The 17496-nt window shown below is 56.9% G+C and overlaps 2 protein-coding genes across 9 annotated transcripts in view; both read left to right on the top strand.

Annotated features, from left to right (window-relative positions):
* The window catches only part of SLC6A17 (solute carrier family 6 member 17), a 52435-nt gene extending 45635 nt beyond the window's left edge, over window positions 1–6800 (top strand). For both annotated transcript variants that reach the window (XM_030868971.2, XM_060301464.1), the window contains exons 10-12: window positions 445–604; window positions 2274–2436; window positions 2925–6800. In XM_030868971.2, coding sequence (XP_030724831.1) covers window positions 445–604; window positions 2274–2436; window positions 2925–3293 — 692 coding nt within the window. In that variant the 3' untranslated portion in view covers window positions 3294–6800. The remainder of the gene's footprint in view (window positions 1–444; window positions 605–2273; window positions 2437–2924) is intronic.
* An 8197-nt stretch (window positions 6801–14997) lies between these two features.
* Window positions 14998–17496, top strand: part of KCNC4 (potassium voltage-gated channel subfamily C member 4) — a 50211-nt gene continuing 47712 nt past the window's right edge. For all 7 annotated transcript variants that reach the window (XR_009564458.1, XM_060301458.1, XM_030868975.2 and 4 more), the window contains exon 1: window positions 14998–17033. Coding sequence is in view for 6 of the 7 variants with exons in the window: in XM_060301458.1 (XP_060157441.1) it covers window positions 16365–17033 (669 nt within the window). In the remaining variant the exon portion in view is untranslated. The remainder of the gene's footprint in view (window positions 17034–17496) is intronic.

Genomic DNA, 17496 nt, shown 5'->3' with positions numbered 1-17496 from the left:
CCATACTTAGAAAGCTCCACCCCCCCACCCCCCACCCAACCCGGCACACAGCTGGAGCCTGGCTACGCCACCCAGAGAAGAGCACTTCAGAGCCGGAAGGGAGAAGGCTGTTTGGGAATCTGTGCCAAACGTGGGCTGGGAGATAGGCCTCTTTCTTGGTTTGTTTGCCCTTCTCCCCAAGGGCCTGCTGAGGTGTCTTAGCAGGGGTGGCCTCCTCCGTGCAGGGCCTGCACCCTGTTCCATCCCTGTCACTCCCAGCCCCAGGGTGCTCCCTGCCTAGTAGAGTAGGAGCTCAGAACCTCAGCATCTGGACCCCCTTCCCACCTCCATGAAGGACTGCTGTGAGGAGGGGTGAGATGGGAGGGACCTGGGTGCCCCTAAGATCCCTGGGGCACCACCCACCCTGCACCTTTGGCCCCATACCGGCCTCCCGGCTCTCTGTAGTGGGCTGCTGTGTCTTTGCCTTCTTCGTGGGGCTGTTGTTCGTCCAGCGCTCCGGAAACTACTTTGTCACCATGTTTGATGACTACTCGGCCACCCTGCCACTCACTGTCATCGTCATCCTTGAGAACGTCGCTGTGGCCTGGATCTATGGAACCAAGAAGTAAGGAGGACATGGGGGAGAGCTGGGGACAGGAGGAGGGGTCTATCCCACCCATCATGACTCCCTGGCGAGTGCTGTGTTCCCAGGGCTGCTCATGAGTGGCGCAGGAGATCACAGAGTCAGAATGTCAGCCAGAAAGTGCCCTTACAGATCACTTAGGGAAACTGAGTCTCAGAGAGAGGACACGACTGTCCAAGGCCACTGGGCTGGTGAGAGAGAGAGCCAGGCTGAGGACACGAGTCTTCTGGATTCAGGCGCTGGCATCATCCCGAATGGGCTTAAACTACCATAGCATCTTTCCTGGGTACCAACTCTTCAGAATTCTGTCAAGCTCGTTAAGCACTTGGTGGGTACACAAGAGGCCCCTGCCCTCAAAGAAACCATTGACTTCAGCAGCCTGACTCATAGTTCTAGAGTGAGCTACAAAGGAGTGTGAGACAATGTGTGGTTTGGGCCCTAAGTTTGGGGTTGGGTGGGGGTAAGAGAATTCAGCAATATGAAAGGATTGGGTCTCGTAGCCTGAGCCTCAGGGAAACCTATACACACTGTCAGCCCCTGGCCTCATTCCTCATTTCAGGACAAATCTGTGTCCCCAGGAAGTCCTTTCACTCACTCAGCAACGCCCGGGGCTCCTCTAACCCACTCAGCCTGACCCACCCCGATGTCTAGACCTGGTCTCAGAATCAGACTCTCACAGGCCCTGCTACAGCCATCTACTTCCTAGGAGAGTGCAGGAGGGAACGGGCTGATAAGACAGAGAGCGACCCTGTGAGACGGGGTTAGAACATGCTGCTGGAAAGGCTCTCCCTCTTCTGCAGTCTGGTGAAGCCCCGTACCCCTTCTCAGACTGTTATTTTTTAATGCACAAGATAAAATATATAAGATTATATAGGAAACTAGTTATATTGAAAATTAGCAAAATAATGTTTAAAATCTGTGATACAGTAATATACATGTACTTTATTTTTACTGCATTAAGTTACAAGATCTAGCTGTGGGTCTAATAACAATGGTAATTTCAAAGCAGTGATGAGCCTAAATGATGTTTGTCGGTATCTCAATTGTAATGTGATAGGGAAATATCTGTGATTTAATCAATTGCTTACAGCATCTTGGGTACCCTTAATACTACTGTTGTTGCTTGCACTTATAACAGAAAGAAATGCAAGATTTCAGCTAGGTGTTACTGAGGTAAAGATGATTTTTTTTAATGCTATTCATGTACACAGCCTGCCAGCCTCCCGGAATTTCACCCACATGCCCAGTGGTTAGGCATCCCTGAGTCAGGACGGCCTTCTGCCTTTGGACACTAGGAATGTGCACTTCTACCTCTCTTCCAGCAGGGGGAGTCTAGAGCCAGGCCAGCACCAGGTGGGCTGGGTGCCCAGCAAAGCCCTCTGGAGCCTGTCCACCTGCCCAGGGCGTGTCCTGTGGGCTGTATCATATCCCTGGGTGAGGTGTGACGTGACGTAGTCAGAGGAAGTTAGGGGAGGACAACAGAGCCTTTTCAGCGGCCAGTGGGGCCACAGAATAATGTATTGAATGCGAAGAGTATAACAGCCTGGGAGGGAGGGACTGGTCAGTGAAGGCTTCCTGGAGGAGGTGGCTGGGGGGCATGTGCCGGCATAGTGCGGGTGCCAATTTCTGGACCCTGCGCTGTGCTTGGCAGGTTCATGCAGGAGCTGACGGAGATGCTGGGCTTCCAGCCCTACCGCTTCTATTTCTACATGTGGAAGTTCGTGTCTCCACTGTGCATGGCTGTGCTCACCACGGCCAGCATCATCCAGCTGGGGGTCACGCCCCCGGGCTACAGCGCCTGGATCAAGGAGGAGGTGAGAGGCGGGGGCCTGAAACCCCAGGGACATTGGCATCTTCCCAGGCCTTTAATGCCACAGGTGGTAGAGATAACCCCTTATAGGGCAACTACTCGGTGCCAGACCCTGCCAGAGGCTTTGCACAGCTGATCTGTAACCTTCACAACAACCCAAAGAGAGAGGTGGTGTTATCGCTGTCACACAGATGGGGAAACTGAGGGTCAGAAAGGTGAACGCACTTGTCCAGTCTTTCTAACCCATGTTTTCTCTCCCTGTGGAGTCCATGGAGTGGAACCACCCCAACTTTTTACAAGTGCAGAAACTGAGACCCAGGGAGGCTCAGGCCCTTAGCCAAGGGGACCAGCTCACCCAAGGAGCAGCCCCTGATGAACCCCATCTCTGCCAGTGCCTGGCCAGGATGAGTGCGGCGGGGAAGTTGTCCTGGAGTCTGAGAGGGTGAGGCTGCGGCAGGGCGGGCAGCAGCCCTCACCCGTGTCCACCCCTAGGCTGCCGAGCGCTACCTGTATTTCCCTAACTGGGCCATGGCTCTCCTGATCACGCTCATCGTCGTGGCTGTCCTGCCCATCCCTGTGGTGTTCGTTCTGCGGCACTTCCACCTGCTCTCCGACGGCTCCAACACCCTCTCCGTGTCCTACAAGAAGGGCCGCATGATGAAGGACATCTCCAACCTGGAGGAGAACGACGAGACCCGCTTCATCCTCAGCAAGGTGCCGAGCGAGGCGCCCTCCCCCATGCCCACTCACCGCTCCTACCTGGGGCCCGGCAGCACATCGCCCCTGGAGACCAGTGGCAACCCCAATGGACGCTATGGGAGTGGCTACCTCCTGGCCAGCACCCCTGAGTCGGAGCTGTGACCACCGCCCCGCCCTGCCCGCCTCGCCTCCCACACCCAGCCAGCCCACGTGTCCCAGCCTGGTTTTTCCTTCCAGGCCAGGCCCTCTGCCCAAGGGGAGGGGCTCTGCCCTGCCTCATCCTCCACCCCAGTCCCAGCCGACTTCTGCTTCCTAGATCTGAGTGGGGGCTGGGAGAAGCTCTGCCCCCCAGTCTAGGCCCCCAACCCAGCTAACCTTCAGAGATCCCCTTACCAAACTACAGCTGAGTTACTGGAACCGCCCAGACGTCCCGATTCCCAGCACAGGGGAGGCTCCAAGTGGCCACTCCAGGGGTCACTCCACACTCCCTCTCTCCTGCAGTTCTTAGGTCTCGGAGTCCCTTAGGTCTGTGCTGCCAGGTAGTGGTGGTGGTGCAGGGATGTGTTGGGTGGGGTGTCCCTTTCCAGAAGTGCCCAATTTAAGGTTGGAGATGGGGCAGAGGTGCCAGGACTCCGGGCTTAGACTTTGGGATGGAGTCTGCAGAAATCCCCAATTTCTGTTTGGTGAGGCAGACGGTGCCCTCCGGTTTAGAGCATGAGCCTTGGCAGCGGGGGTGGTGGGATGAGGGGGCTCCTTGGCCCCAGGCTCAAGGTGGACCCTCCAGTGTTCTTGGCCCTGCCTGAGGTGGGGGGGTGTCCTCCCGCATCCTGCCTGGTAGGGCAGTGACTGGCCCCAGAGCCTTTCCCACCTCCATTAGAGCTTAGCCTGCCCTCTCCCCACACCCCCATCCGGGAGCCCAGAGTCGTGGCCTCTGCCTCTATCCTCGAGAGAGGAGAGGTCTCTAGAGCACACCTGATGGCTCACAGCACAAGTCAGATGGTTTGGAGCACAGCTGTGAAGCACACCCCCTCCCCTCTCGCCAGGGGCCCGACTTTCTCACTAGCGGCAGCTTCTGCCCTGGAACGGCAGTCCCTGGAGTTCAGGGGCTCACACCTGGGAAGGAGATAATTTCACTGCCCCTTTGGGCCGCCGCCCCTCTCCTTGTACAAGCACAGCCACCCGGTGTGCACGTCATGTGTGGACACCTCGGAAACCTTTCCCAAGCCGCCCGGCCCGTGGCGGGGTGTGGGGGGCACAGGCCGTGCTGTGGCCACTGGAAGCTGCCCAGGGGGAGGGCCGGGCCTCTGTCCTGGGGCCCAGCCCTGCGGCACCCCACCCACGCTTACCTTTGCCTCCCCCGGAAGAGGGCCACCCTCGGAGTGCAGGCTAAGAGGATTGGAACCTGATTGGAGGTCAGAAGTCTGCAGAGAGATGAATGGACTGATGAAAGGATGCAAGGATGGGTGAATGGAAGGAAGGAGGGGTGGGGAGGAAGGAAGACTGGCTGGGACAGCAAACCTCCATCTTTGCGAGCTGCAGTGGGCAGGGCAGGGGCAGGCCTGGCTCCTTCACAAAGGGTCCTGAGTCACTCTTGTGCCCCTGACTGCTCTCAGCCCTGGGAGGGACACACTAGGCCCAGGGGTCCCTCTTCCACCCCTTAGTCCCTTGGTTTTCCCCGCCCCCCTTGGGGTCCACTCGCCACCTCCGTTCCTCGTCCTCCTCCCACACGTGCTCCCATTTCCAGCCCTCTCAGCCCCACCCATCCTTCCTGAGTGTGTGGGGGGAGGGGGAGACCCACATCTCCACAAAGACATGAGCTTCTGGGACACCACATCACGCCTTAGGCCCCCTCACCTGACAGCACCTCCTACCTGGCCCTGTGCCTAATCCCAAGCAGAAATAGCAACAGGAAAAGCAAGGCCCCAGGAGAGACACTACTATATATACTCTATATATTCTATTTCTATTGTATATTCAATCTGTACATGTGGGTGTAAATGCTGTTAAATGACAAACCCAATATTATACTGTGGCTGGTGGACTATTTTCATCCTCAGTGCTGTAAAGATCTATTTTCATTGTATATTTGATATATTTTTAATTTTGTAGCGTGTGGCTGGACCAGGCCCCATCACGCCAGCCTGTGACAGGGCGGCTGAGCTGGGGCCGTCAGCTTGGTCCTCGTGGGCTGGGTAGTGCTCGTAGCCGGCTGCCGTAGGCCGGGCCCTGTCCTGCTGCATCTCTGCCATTAGACGTAGGGCCCCGAGCTTGGTGTGTGCGTGTGTGTGTGCACGCACACGTATGTGGGTGTGGGTGTGGGTGCGCGTAGGGTGCTGACTTGTGATCCCCGTGTTCACCACATTCCTGAAGGCCACGCTGCCCTCCTGCCACCTCCTTCTCCTCTCAGCTCCGTCAGGCGAGGCCTCAGGGCAGGGTTCCGTGGGAAACCCGCGTCCTGGGAAAGGCACATGCCTCTCACTGGTGACTCGCTGCCTTCCCCCCATTGGGCTTGCCAGAAACAGAGAATGAGGCATCTTAGGGGAGTGGGGGAAGTCCCCACATTTATTTTATTTTCTCGCTGTGCCCACTGGAGACACAATGTCTTCAGCTCCGGGGAAAGTGCTGGGTTCCTTAAGATGGTGAGACCCCAAGAGGGCATCATCTCACCGCGCCTCTGTCCTGTGTTTGTCCTTGAGACATCCCTGACAGTGTTCAGGGGGAACAGCCGCCCCTCCCCTGTGCTTCTGACACACACACACCTCTGCTCACTCCTCAGGGGAGCTGGGAGTGGATGGGGCCGATGGGGTCAAGAGCAGGTAGGGCATCTGACGGAGGGAGATCCAGCCCCAGATTCCCTGGAGGAGCAGGACGTGGCCAGAGAGGGGCAGGCCCTATGTTCCAGCACAGGGTCCCCACCCCACTGACTTCGGTGCTGTCCATGCAGTGCCCACAGGGGACAGAGCAGACTCCGGGGCAGAGCAGGGCAGGCCAGGGGTGTACCTGAAAGAGTCCCTGGTGGCTGGTCCTGCCTCTGCCCGCCCTCCAGCCCCAGTCACCAGCTTCTTGCCCAGGGAGCCCACTCCACTGAGGCAATGTGAAGCCTGAGGCCCAGATGGGTGGACGGGTGGGCACAGAGGTTGATGTCAGCCAGGTTGGCTTTTGCCCTCGAGCAAAAAGTCCGTGGGGACTAGTGCTAGGAGAGGCCCTCCTGACTCAGCCTACGGGCCGTGAGGCTGGGGGCCAGAAGCTGTGTGGTCCCAGGCCCACGCAGGCCTGTACTAGTACGGGGAGGGGGCTGCCCTCTAGCTTCTTCACAGCTGCACCTCCCCCCTCCCACTGGAGTACATGTTGGGACGCACCCGACTCCCTGAGCGCCCACCAGGCCCCCAAACTGGGGAGGGGGCCTGCTGCCCCTTCACCAGAGCCTAATGACTGGGGATGGGGGAGAAGGGCCCAGCGTCCCTTCTCATCCTATGCACACATGCCAGGTGTCACTTTCGGTTCTGGCGCAAGTTCAGAAAAATTCTAGTCCACGTGCCCCATGCTGGTCAGAGCCCTGGGTCCAGACCACTCAGCCCAGGGGAGGGGATGAGGCTTTGTCACCCCTGGAGCCCCTCCTTCCTCTCTACACCCCCCATGGTGTACAATAAAGTGTCTGTTCTTACCAAACCCCTCTTGCCTTTCTGACCTGCTCTGGGATCAGGGAGAGGGGATGGGAGAGGCCGTGGATCCCGAGGGCAGCTTTGGGTTGAAAGCCTGGATGGGATGGGTTGGTGAGGACCGCTGTGGGACTTTGAGGGCTGCCTGGCTGTCTGGCTGTCTGGCTGAGTAGGATGAAGAGGGGCATGTGTTTATTTTTCTAGGAATTGTCCAGGACAGGTAACCGCATACACTGGTAGGAAGCCTTACGGATTCCAAGTACTTCACACATCTAAGCTCGTGTGGTCACAGAGCAACAGCTCTCTGAGGGAGATATGCTGTTGTCCAAGTTTTTCCAGATGAGGCAAATGAGGCTTCGTCTGATGTGAGGATGGTGTTTTGTGTCCGTGTACGGGACCTCGTAGGGAAAATTCCGACCCTGCCTTACTGCCAGGAAGACAGCCATCTAGGCCTGTCAGTTCTGCAAGGGGGGAGGTGGGAGGGGCTGAGTGTGGGAAGACGCCAGTGTCCAGAGGCCTGAGACTGAGGTGGGGGATGGCCGGGGACTTGAGGGTTTGCCAGGAGCAGGCCACTTAAGTTCTGGGAGAACGGCCCCTCGCTTCAAGGTAGCTATCTTTTTTGCAAACTTCAGTAGAAGGTAAAGGTGAAATATGAGACTGTTCATTGCCTATTTTCACAAATTTCAGTCTCAAGTATTTATTGAGCACCTACTGAATGCTTAGCTCTGGAGAACAGAATGACCTGGGGGTAGGGAAGCACTACTTCTTTGCTTACCCTCAAGGAGCACAGACACTGGAAGAGACAAGAAGTATGGATCCTGGGGGAGGCCCCACCACACGGCACTCTACTCCAGTCTAGAATGATGCTACCTGATACCTGACACCGCCAAAGTCCCCCAAGGAACGTTCCATTTCCTTCTCCTGCCACAGAGAAGAAAGTGTTGTTCCAGGAATAGCCACCAGATGGCAGGAAAACCTTTCTCTCCAGGTCTTGGTCCACTTACCCATCTAGTCCAACGCCATCACTTATTCTTTTGTGGGCTAATTTATTCTTGAACAAACATTTATTAAGTATCCACCATGAACAAGCTCTGTGTCAGCTATGGATACACAAAGATAAATAAATCAGCAGCGCTCACTGTCTTGAGTTTGGGGAAGGGAACCCCTCCTCCCCCGCCCCCCCATCTTCAAATCTCCCCATATATCTCTTAAACAGGGAATGTCTTGGTGCTAAAAATATCACTCCTTGAAAATTAATTCAATTATTTGTTTACAGTAATGTTTTGGGTTGAAATGCCAGTGCTCCTGCCAGGAGGGACACATAGATCCACTAAAAAGCGATATCACAAATGCTTGGGTTTGAGGGAGTTATGGAGTCAGACTTCGCAAGTTCAAGTTCAAATGCCAGCTAGGCTTCCTGCTTCCTGAAAGACCTAGGGCAAGTTATTTAACCCCTCTGAACTTAAATTTCCTAGTCTGTAAGACAGGTATAACGAATGGATTGAATGAGATAATGCATGTTCCTGTGTATCAAGTTACTCCAAAGCTTAGTGGCCTGAAACAACCGTTCTATTATATCTCATGATTTTGGGGGTGAGGAATTCAGGTATGGCTTGTCTGAGTGGCTCTTCTAGTGGCAGTTGAGGTCACTCAGTGGTATTCAACCGGCAGATGAGCTGGTCTGGAGGGTCCAAGGCAGCCTCGCTCACATTCATTCAAATGGCTGGCACCTCAGTGAGAACAGCTGGCAGCCTGGGCTCAGACTGTCCCCAGACGAGCATCTACAACTGGATTCCACAGCACAGTTCATCTCTGGGTGGCCAGACTTGTCTGTGATGGCTCAAGGTGCCCAGAGAGATCGATTCAAGAGATGGGAGATGGAAGCTGTCAATTTCTTAAGGCCTGGGCCTGGAAAATGGCATAGTGACACTTCTGCCATATTCTGTGGGTCACAGCATCTGGCCAGAGTTAATGGGAGGACATACAGATCCCGCTTGTTGATGGGAAAGGGGCCAAAGAATTTGTGGCTGCCCACGAAACAGGCCTATTCCAGGGTGCCAGAGATCTTCAGTCACTGGTGCCTGAGTGGGGCACAAACAGCTAAGTTCTGATGGGGAAGTGAATGGCTGAGCTTGGGCCCTGGGTATAGAGAGCAGACAGGGAGGAAGAGGAGGGTGTGAGGGGGGCATGGGAGACAACTTTTTTTTTTTTTTTTTTTTGCGGTACGCGGGCCTCTCTCTGTTGTGGCCTCTCCCGTTGCGGAGCACAGGCTCCGGACGCACAGGCTCAGCGGCCATGGCTCACGGGCCCAGCCGCTCCATGGCATGTGGGATCTTCCTGGACCGGGGCACGAACCCTGTGTCCCCTGCAACGGCAGGCGGACTCTCAACCACTGCGCCACCAGGGAAGCCCCGGAGACAACTTCTTTTGACGCATGCTTGCCCGGGGCAGGTAGCATGAAGTAGGTTTGAATCATGACTCTATCACCAACCCTATGACCTGGGGCAAGTCCCTGAACCCTCTGAACCTCCACTTTCTATAGGGAGAATGACAATAACAACACTTCCTTGCAGAGATGTTGGGAGGAAAAAATGAACTCTTTCTGGAAAACCTACTGGAATCCAGTATAGAATTCTTTCCAAACTGGAATATAATAGGTGCTCATTAAATATTAGTTTCCTTCCTTCTTGCAACTGGAGTAAGTCCATGGGGCCTGCTTCATTCTGGGGGCCCCATCACCCTTGCAGTGAGTCATTCTCCCAGAGCTAGTTTGAAAGCCTAAAACGCAAAGAAGCCAAGGAAGGAGGGGAGAGAAGGCACTGTTTTAAGGAAAGGGAGTATCAGAAGTGTGGGTGTCTCCCCAATCCCTCACACCATCATGCTCCCCCCAACAAACAGCCATAAACAGCTACACAGATTGAGCCAGCTCCAGCCACAGGGCCTTGGGCTAGAGGAGAAGGATTCTACAGACCATAGGGATACGGAGGCATTTTTAAAAAAGGCCCCAAATTCTTTAACACTTCAAGGGAATGGAGTCCATGCTCCTCCCCTGGAATCTGGGTGAGCAAAACCTTCCTTTGACCAACAGAGTATGGCAGAAATAATGCTATGTGACTTCTGAGGCTAGATTAGAATTGGTCATGCCACTTCCGTTGGGAGTTCTGGGGAAACCCAGCCACCATCTAAGAAGTACAACTACCCTGAGACTAGCCTGTGCCAGAGAGGCCGAGTGTTTGCAGGTGTACCACTGACAGCTTCAGCCAAGCTCCCAGCCAGCAGCCAGCGTTAACTGCCAGCCACATGCACACACCACGGTGAACATTCAGCCCAGCTGAGCTTCAGACGTCTGCAGCCCCGGCTGACATCTGCCTGCAGCTGCGTGAAGAACTCTAAGCAAGGACCGTCTGACAGCCCTTCCTAACTTCTGACCCATAAAATCATGAGCAAAATACAGCACTTGTTGGATTTATACCACGAAGTTCGGGTAACTTGTTTCATAGCGACAGTAACCGGAATATAAACCTTGGTGCATATCTGGCCCAGCCTCCTCGCAGAATAGTTGGAGAAACCGGCCCAGAGATGGGAAACTCAGAGCCTCATACACCACGGCATTGGAGTCAAAGGGCTGGAAGCGATCTGAGCGTCAACCAAGCGGGGGCAAAATTGGGGTCAAAGACTGGGTTTCTCCCAATCCAGCGCACCCTCCAGTAGAGCAAGATGCTGACAGGGAGGGCTCCCACCTTCTCCCACCCTCATCCCACCCTCACCCCACTGCCTCATTAATTCCATGCATCAAGTATAAACCAAGTGTTCTGAGTGCCTAGGACTGTGCTAAGCACTGGGAATATACAAAGAAGGTCAGGCAGGGATCTCTTGCCTCGTACTTTTACTGCCTTGTAGAAGCAGTAATAATCTGACTTGGCACGTCCTGTCACTGTCACACTCACCGGAGCCAGGCACACTGCTGCGTTTACTTACATGGGAAGAAACCCTGGGAAATGGGGAGAAGACCATGTGTGTCGCTCAACAACCACCCAACCATTATTAGGATTACTCCAAGCGAGCCACGGTGCCAGCTGTAGAGCAGAGCTCCACCCTGGGGCTCCCTGGGTCGGAGCTGGCTGGCTTCTGGCTCTGTCTGTTCTTCCCAGGGCTGACCCAAGCAGGGAAGAATCCCTGGGCTTCGTGAGTATCCAAGAGGAGCCAGACTTTGGTCTCCCTCTCCAGACAACTGCTTTCCTTTCCCTGGGACACCGCTGGAGGAGACCGAACCCATCAGGACTAATTAACCACTCTAATGGAATAAGCCAGTTTTGCTGGAATTTAGCCCAGGTGGGAGGAAGCTGTACTCTTCTAGATGGAGAAGCACTGAGTGTCAAGGAGTCTTGCCAGCTGGGCCCTGAGCTACCGTGTGTGCACGCGTGCTCTCACTCTCTGCACCTGGCCTGGGTCTCTATCTCAGCAGCCTTGAGCCAGGAGGGCTCTGGGAGTCCCCTTAGCTGCCCTGATCCTGTGATCCCATGAACACTGTGCTACATTCAGAGGCCATGTGGGCCCAATATCCTTCTTGACCCTTGGCCCAAGCCCAGGCCCAGCTCAGTCTCCCAGCACTCACTGCGGCTCCACAGGGCTGGAATCTATCAAGGAGAATGTGCTTGTGAGCTGACAGTCAGGTCCCTTCTAGCCCTTTGACTCCAAGTCCATGGTTTATGGGGCTCTGAGTCCTGGCCAGTCCTGAGCTTGTAGCCTGTACCCTTCTGGTCATTTCCCTTTAAGAGTTGGGCCATCAAAGTCCATCTCTGGTGTTCCCCAAGAGCCCCAAATACACCTTCACGAGGATTTTCACAGCAACTCAGCCCTACCTTCGTCCCTTGTGCCGAGCCCTTCTAGCTGACCTCTGCAAGGCCCCGTGGGCTGTCCTCTGTGTCTGGGTTCTTCCCAGACCCCTCATGGGAAGGCTCTCAGCATTTGATTTGGAGGCTGCAAGTCTCCACAGGCTGCCTCGGGGTGGGGGTGGGAGGCAGGATAAAGTGAAGTGATAAGCACATGGGAGGTTTCAGCCTCCTCTCACCCTCCCTGCTCTCTCTCCATGAGGGGAAAAGCTCTATCACCCTCTGCCCCAAAGATGATGACTGATAAAGCAATTCAATTAACCAGTCTGGGAAGCAGGGAAGGCTGGGAAAGGATGCTGGCTCCTTGACCCGGACCTGAGGGAAGAGGGTTTGGTTCTTGGCAGGAGCTGGAATACCAAAAGGGGGAGGTGTGAGTATCAATGGCTAGGACTTTGCCTGGGCAGCCTTTGGGCCTGCTCCTAGGCCTGGAGCCCCTCAAAACAAGCAGAGTCCACAGAATAAAAATGGAGAGGAAATTGGCTAGCTTCTGTCACCTCAAAGTGGCTGAGCCCCACACCAAGCTCCCAGTGGGCAAACAGGAAGGGTAAATGGCTTTGACGTCAGGCTCTCAAGCCTCCCACTGGCCAGATCAGCCTCAGCTCTCAGAGAGCGAGGGCCTCATATGAGGGGGCTCTAGAAAGGCTACAGGTGCTGGACAGAGCCCCCATCCGTTCCACTCTGGGATCAAACATTGCTCTCTTCCTTTTCTTTGCTATACCTTTATTCCTGTTGAGGACAACCCACTGTGACTGACACTTCAGCATGAACTGGCTCCCAGATGGATGTTCTTTCCAGACAGCTGGAAGAAACCTGGGCATCCAGAGGAGGAAAGTGGAGAAAAGGGAGAGAAGTTTGTGGAATTCGGAATTTCCAGCTGTGACTGCTTCGTGGTCTTGCTTAAGCCTGTTGGTCATCAAGATCTCGAAGGAAAGGAAAAGGGAGAGATCAGGCCAAGTCCCAGATGGGAAAGATACCTGAGGTCCTGGAATTGACCGGAAGCCTATCAGCCCCATTTTCTCCCAAGACGGCAGCCCAGTGAGGTCTGGAGCAGGGTCTCCTAGCACCACCAGGGGGCAGCACCCACCCATCCACAGTAGGTTGTCACGTGGCAGTCTGGTGCGGGGGGCGGGGGGGGCTCTCTCCTTCCTGGGTTCTGAGCTTTTCGGAAATAGCAGGACCTCATACATACAGAATTGATGGAGACAAGCCCTATGAGGCCAGCTGCGGCATGCTGAATCCTCCAGAAAATTCCACAGAGGCCCAGGTAACAGGTTAGCCCAGAGCTCTAGGATAAAACCTTCAGCAAGTGGTGAGGTCTTCTCTGGAGGCCTCTGGCCTGGCTGAGTTCCCTTCTCCAGGAGCCGGGCAGTGTGCTGAGTCAGGGGCCTCCCACCCAGTGCACTTTCACCCCGCTGCCTCTCCCAGGCTGGGCCCTCTGTTTTCAGTGACTCTTCCTGGGTTCCCTTACTCCGACCCCAGCTTTCTGACCTCCTGATCAGGCCTCCTTTTTCTCTGGCAGTTTTCTCCCTCCACTTATCTCCCCACAGGCTTCTCACCATCTACAAACAGCACAGAGTGAAAGCACCAAGATGGTGGAGATTTACGAGGGCAAGGTTGGAGGGGCTCTGTTTTGTTTGTTGATTTTCAGGGCCTGGAACAGCTTCTGGCACATAGTAGGTACTCAAGAAATATTTACTGAATGAACAAATGACTTAGGAGTGGGATGCTGGGATGGTATTTTTCACTTCTCCCACCCACCCCCACCAACCTCTCCCTTTTCTTGGAATGACTGAGTTCAGCCAGCCTGAAGAATGGAAAGTGGGGGAGAGACCCCAAGGGAGTGTGCCAGGACACAACCAGATGGGGCTTTAAAGCTATTCATTACAGTCAATTCTTTAATAACCGTGCTGTGGTTCTTCCTTCCTCACTCCAGCTTCTGGCCAGTCCTGGGTCTTCTCTTCCCAGTCACAAGTGGGAGATCTGTTTTCTACTGCAGCAAACTCAAAGCCAGCTAAACTCTGAAATGCAGACATCAGGCCCAAGGGGTAGGGAGACTGGACACAAAATGGGTACCAGCGAATGAGCATTTCTGACTACAGGTCAGGACGCTATTTACCTCTTCTGCATGTTAGTACAGATCACAGATCATCATCATTATTTTGGTTTTCTGACTTCATTAATGACAAGATTTTGCTTATAAGAATTCCCCATATTTGTACTGGGCTTCTATTCTAACTTCTCCTCAGAGCACCCCCAAGCCCCTGTCTTGTTTCTCCCAATATAGCCAGGTACTGCCTGATCTGGAAAACAGATGATGCACAGGTGTCCAGGGAAGGTGTGTTAATCACCTTGCATTTCTGCTTTAAAATCCTTCTTACGGTGATCTGGACAGACATGGAGGCTTGCCTGAAACTGTAAAAAAAAAAATTTGTTTTTAATTAAAAACAAAGAGGATTAATTTAAAGATGTGGAAGAGGTCTGGACTTAAAAACAAATTAAAAAAATGAATCTGGACATTGCTCTTGGGATGAGGCCAATGAAGTCGGGCTAGTGCCTAATGTTTTGGGTACAGCAGCTTCTCAATCACTTAGCAAACAGGTTCTCAGAGGCAGGCACTGTGGGAGCTATTAAGGTGAAAAAGCAGTCCGGACTGGAAGAGCTCAGGGTCAGAGAGGGGAGATGAGACAAGAAAAGGGCAAAGTCAGCTTGCAGTGAGTGAAACAGTAGAACCAGGAGGTTGCTCCCTAATAGCAACCTATTAAGCCTATTAAGCCGTGGCTCCCTAATAAGGCACGGCTTTAACCTAATGATCTTTCAGGGCAACCTGCCCCACACCCATAACAGCGCCAAGGCTACGGTTTCCTTCCGCCCGCCTAAACCAGGAGATGCTTCTCTGCCCAAGGCCGCCGGGTCCCTTATTCCACCGCGGGGGCTTCGGTGACTGTGACAGAGGCCGCAAGCATAGAGACCACGGGGATCTTGGGCCCAGTTGGGGGCGGAGTCGTCAGGAGGCCCTAACACAGTGTCTGGGGGAGGAGGGGGCAGCCTCCTCCCAGCGACACTGTCTCTCCGCTCTTTCTTCCCCGGCCTCCAGTCAGCCACAATTAACCGGCAACAAAGCGATCAGCTTGGTGGGGACGAGGCAACAGGAGCTGCCAGAAGGGGCGGGAGCAGGTCAGAGGTCAGGGGTCGAGAGCGCTTAGGTGGCAGCCGGACTGCAGTGGGAGGAGCTCTGGGCTCGGGGGAGGCGGGGAGCCGGGCCGAAGGGGGCGGGAGGGGACGGCGGCGGAGGCGCGCAAGGCGTGCAGGCGGCGAGGGGGTTACGCGCCTGGCTTAGCTTGGCTCCGCTCGGCTCCGCGGAGGAAGGCAGAGCTCGGCCGCCGGGGCCCTGCAGCGAGCCGGGTCGGCCCCACGCCACGCCCCGCCCACTCCGCTCCGCGGAGGGCGCACCCGGGCGAGGCGGCGCCGGGAGGAAAAGGCGCCAGCAGAGAGCGGCGTCCGCTACCAACGCCGGAGGGAGACGGAGAGCGCCCAGAGCCGCAGCCCACCGGCGTGGAGGCAACCCCCGACCCTAGGCCACCTCTCGCCCGCCCCCTGCTGCGGGCCAAGGCCAGCGCCCCTCCCGGAGATGGGTAGACGCGTGGATGGCGTGGCTCTCAGCCCCGCCAGATCGCAGGAGCCAGGCGCCGGGGCGCTGCGCTGAGGCTCCCGCTTGTCGCAGCCCAGGAAGCCTGCAGGTGTCCTTGGCCACTCGGCCACCGCCCGGGAGACTCCTTCGCAGTGCCCAGAGCCCTGCTCCCGGGAGCTGCCCCGCCCCCAAGCTCGGTGCCGCGCAGGACGCCCCGTCCGAGGCCCCCCCGCCCCGGCACGGCCCCCGCAGCGCAGCGCCCAGCGCAGCGCAGCTCCCCGCCGCTGTCGAGCCGCGGACGCAGGACCAGAGGCTCGCTCCTGCGGGCGCGCTTGTTTTCCTTGTGCCGCCTCGCTCTGCGCAGCACCCGCCCGCCCGAACGCCGCGTTCCGCTCCGCCCCGCCCGCCATCCGTGCCCTGCGCTGGATTTATGAATGGGGGGAAGAGGCCACATGCCGCCGCCGCCGCCTTGTGTTGACCGCACTCAGCCCGGGCCCGCGGAGCTCCGGCTGCCGTGAGAGCGCCGGCCCAGCCCCGGCAGCCGCTTGGAGGACTTGTTGCTGCTGCGTTGCTTCCGCCGCCGCCGCCGCAGCTCCCGGGTCTCGGCGCGGACTGGGAGCCAGAGGGTGGCCCGTGTGAGTGTGAGCGCGCGCAGTGCGCCTGGACAGTGCGCTTCCCCGTCTGTTGGGGGGTGCAGGGGGGCGTGTCCCGGGCCCCGAGCGTCTGGGTGTCCAGTGCTAGCGGGGGAAGTGTGTGTGTGCTAGCCCTGACTCCCGGGCGCCTCGCTTGGGTCCTCGGCTCTCCTTTTCCCCTCCTGCCTCCCTCCCCGGCGCTGCCAGCCCAAACCGCAACCACCTGTGCCCGCGAGAAATCCAACTCCTCCCGCTCCGCGCCCCGGGGGGGGAGGCAGGGGCAGGGCCACGCCGCAGAGGGGGCCGCCGCGGCCTCCTGCCTCCTCCTGGTCTCCTCCCCCTCCCCCGTCTGACGCTGCCTCCTCTGGAAGGGTGTTTGGAGGGCAGCGGCCGCCCCAAGCCGAAGCCCCGCAGCGCTTCTTATGATCAGCTCGGTGTGTGTCTCCTCCTACCGCGGGCGCAAGTCGGGGAACAAGCCTCCGTCCAAAACATGTCTGAAGGAGGAGATGGCCAAGGGCGAGGCGTCGGAGAAGATCATCATCAACGTGGGCGGCACGCGACATGAGACCTACCGCAGCACCCTGCGCACCCTACCGGGCACCCGCCTCGCCTGGCTGGCCGATCCCGACGGCGGAGGCCGGCCCGCGTCCGATGGCGGTGGTGCAGGCAGCAGCGGCGGCGGTGGCTGCGAGTTCTTCTTCGACCGGCACCCGGGCGTCTTTGCTTACGTGCTCAACTACTACCGCACGGGCAAGCTGCACTGCCCCGCCGACGTGTGCGGGCCTCTGTTTGAGGAGGAGCTCACCTTCTGGGGCATCGACGAGACCGACGTGGAGCCCTGCTGCTGGATGACCTACCGGCAGCACCGCGACGCCGAGGAGGCGCTCGACATCTTCGAGAGCCCAGACGGAGGCGGCGGGGGCGCGGGGCCCGGCGACGAGGCTGGCGACGATGAGCGGGAGCTGGCCCTGCAGCGCCTGGGGCCCCACGAGGGAGGTGCGGGCCCCGGCGCCGGGTCCGGGGGCTGCCGCGGCTGGCAGCCCCGCATGTGGGCGCTCTTCGAGGATCCCTACTCCTCCCGGGCGGCCAGGGTGAGTGGCAGGAGCCTGGGTCTTCTCTCGGACCGAGACTGGCCGACTTTTACCACCGCCTCTCTCCCAAATTCCCCTGCTTTCCATGGGCCCCCAGGGGAATCATCCTCGCCCCCAACGCTTCATCAGGAGATTGCACACTTTTGCGCTCCTGACTTACTACTTGGACCTAATCCCAGCTCCTGCTTTAAGGCATCCCCCTCCCAGCGAGTGGGGTGCTCTTAGCTGAGCTCTTCCACCCCCTTCTTCCTGCACAGGTGGCCTCTCTACATCTACCCCCAATTCCTCTGAAGGACAGAGTCCTGGAGAACTGGAGTGGGGCCTTGTGCTGGAGTCAGGCAGGATTTGGGGGAAAAAACTAGAGTGTAAGTGGCTACTGTGGCAGTTCCTTGTGTCCCATCTCGTTGAAATCCCCCCAGCAGCTCAGTGTGCTGGGAACTATGAGTTCTAGAGAGGGGGACAC

The sequence above is a fragment of the Globicephala melas genome, chromosome 1 (assembly GCF_963455315.2).
Source record: "Globicephala melas chromosome 1, mGloMel1.2, whole genome shotgun sequence".
NCBI lineage: Eukaryota > Metazoa > Chordata > Mammalia > Artiodactyla > Delphinidae > Globicephala > Globicephala melas.
This window is presented reverse-complemented; position numbering and strand designations above follow the sequence as displayed.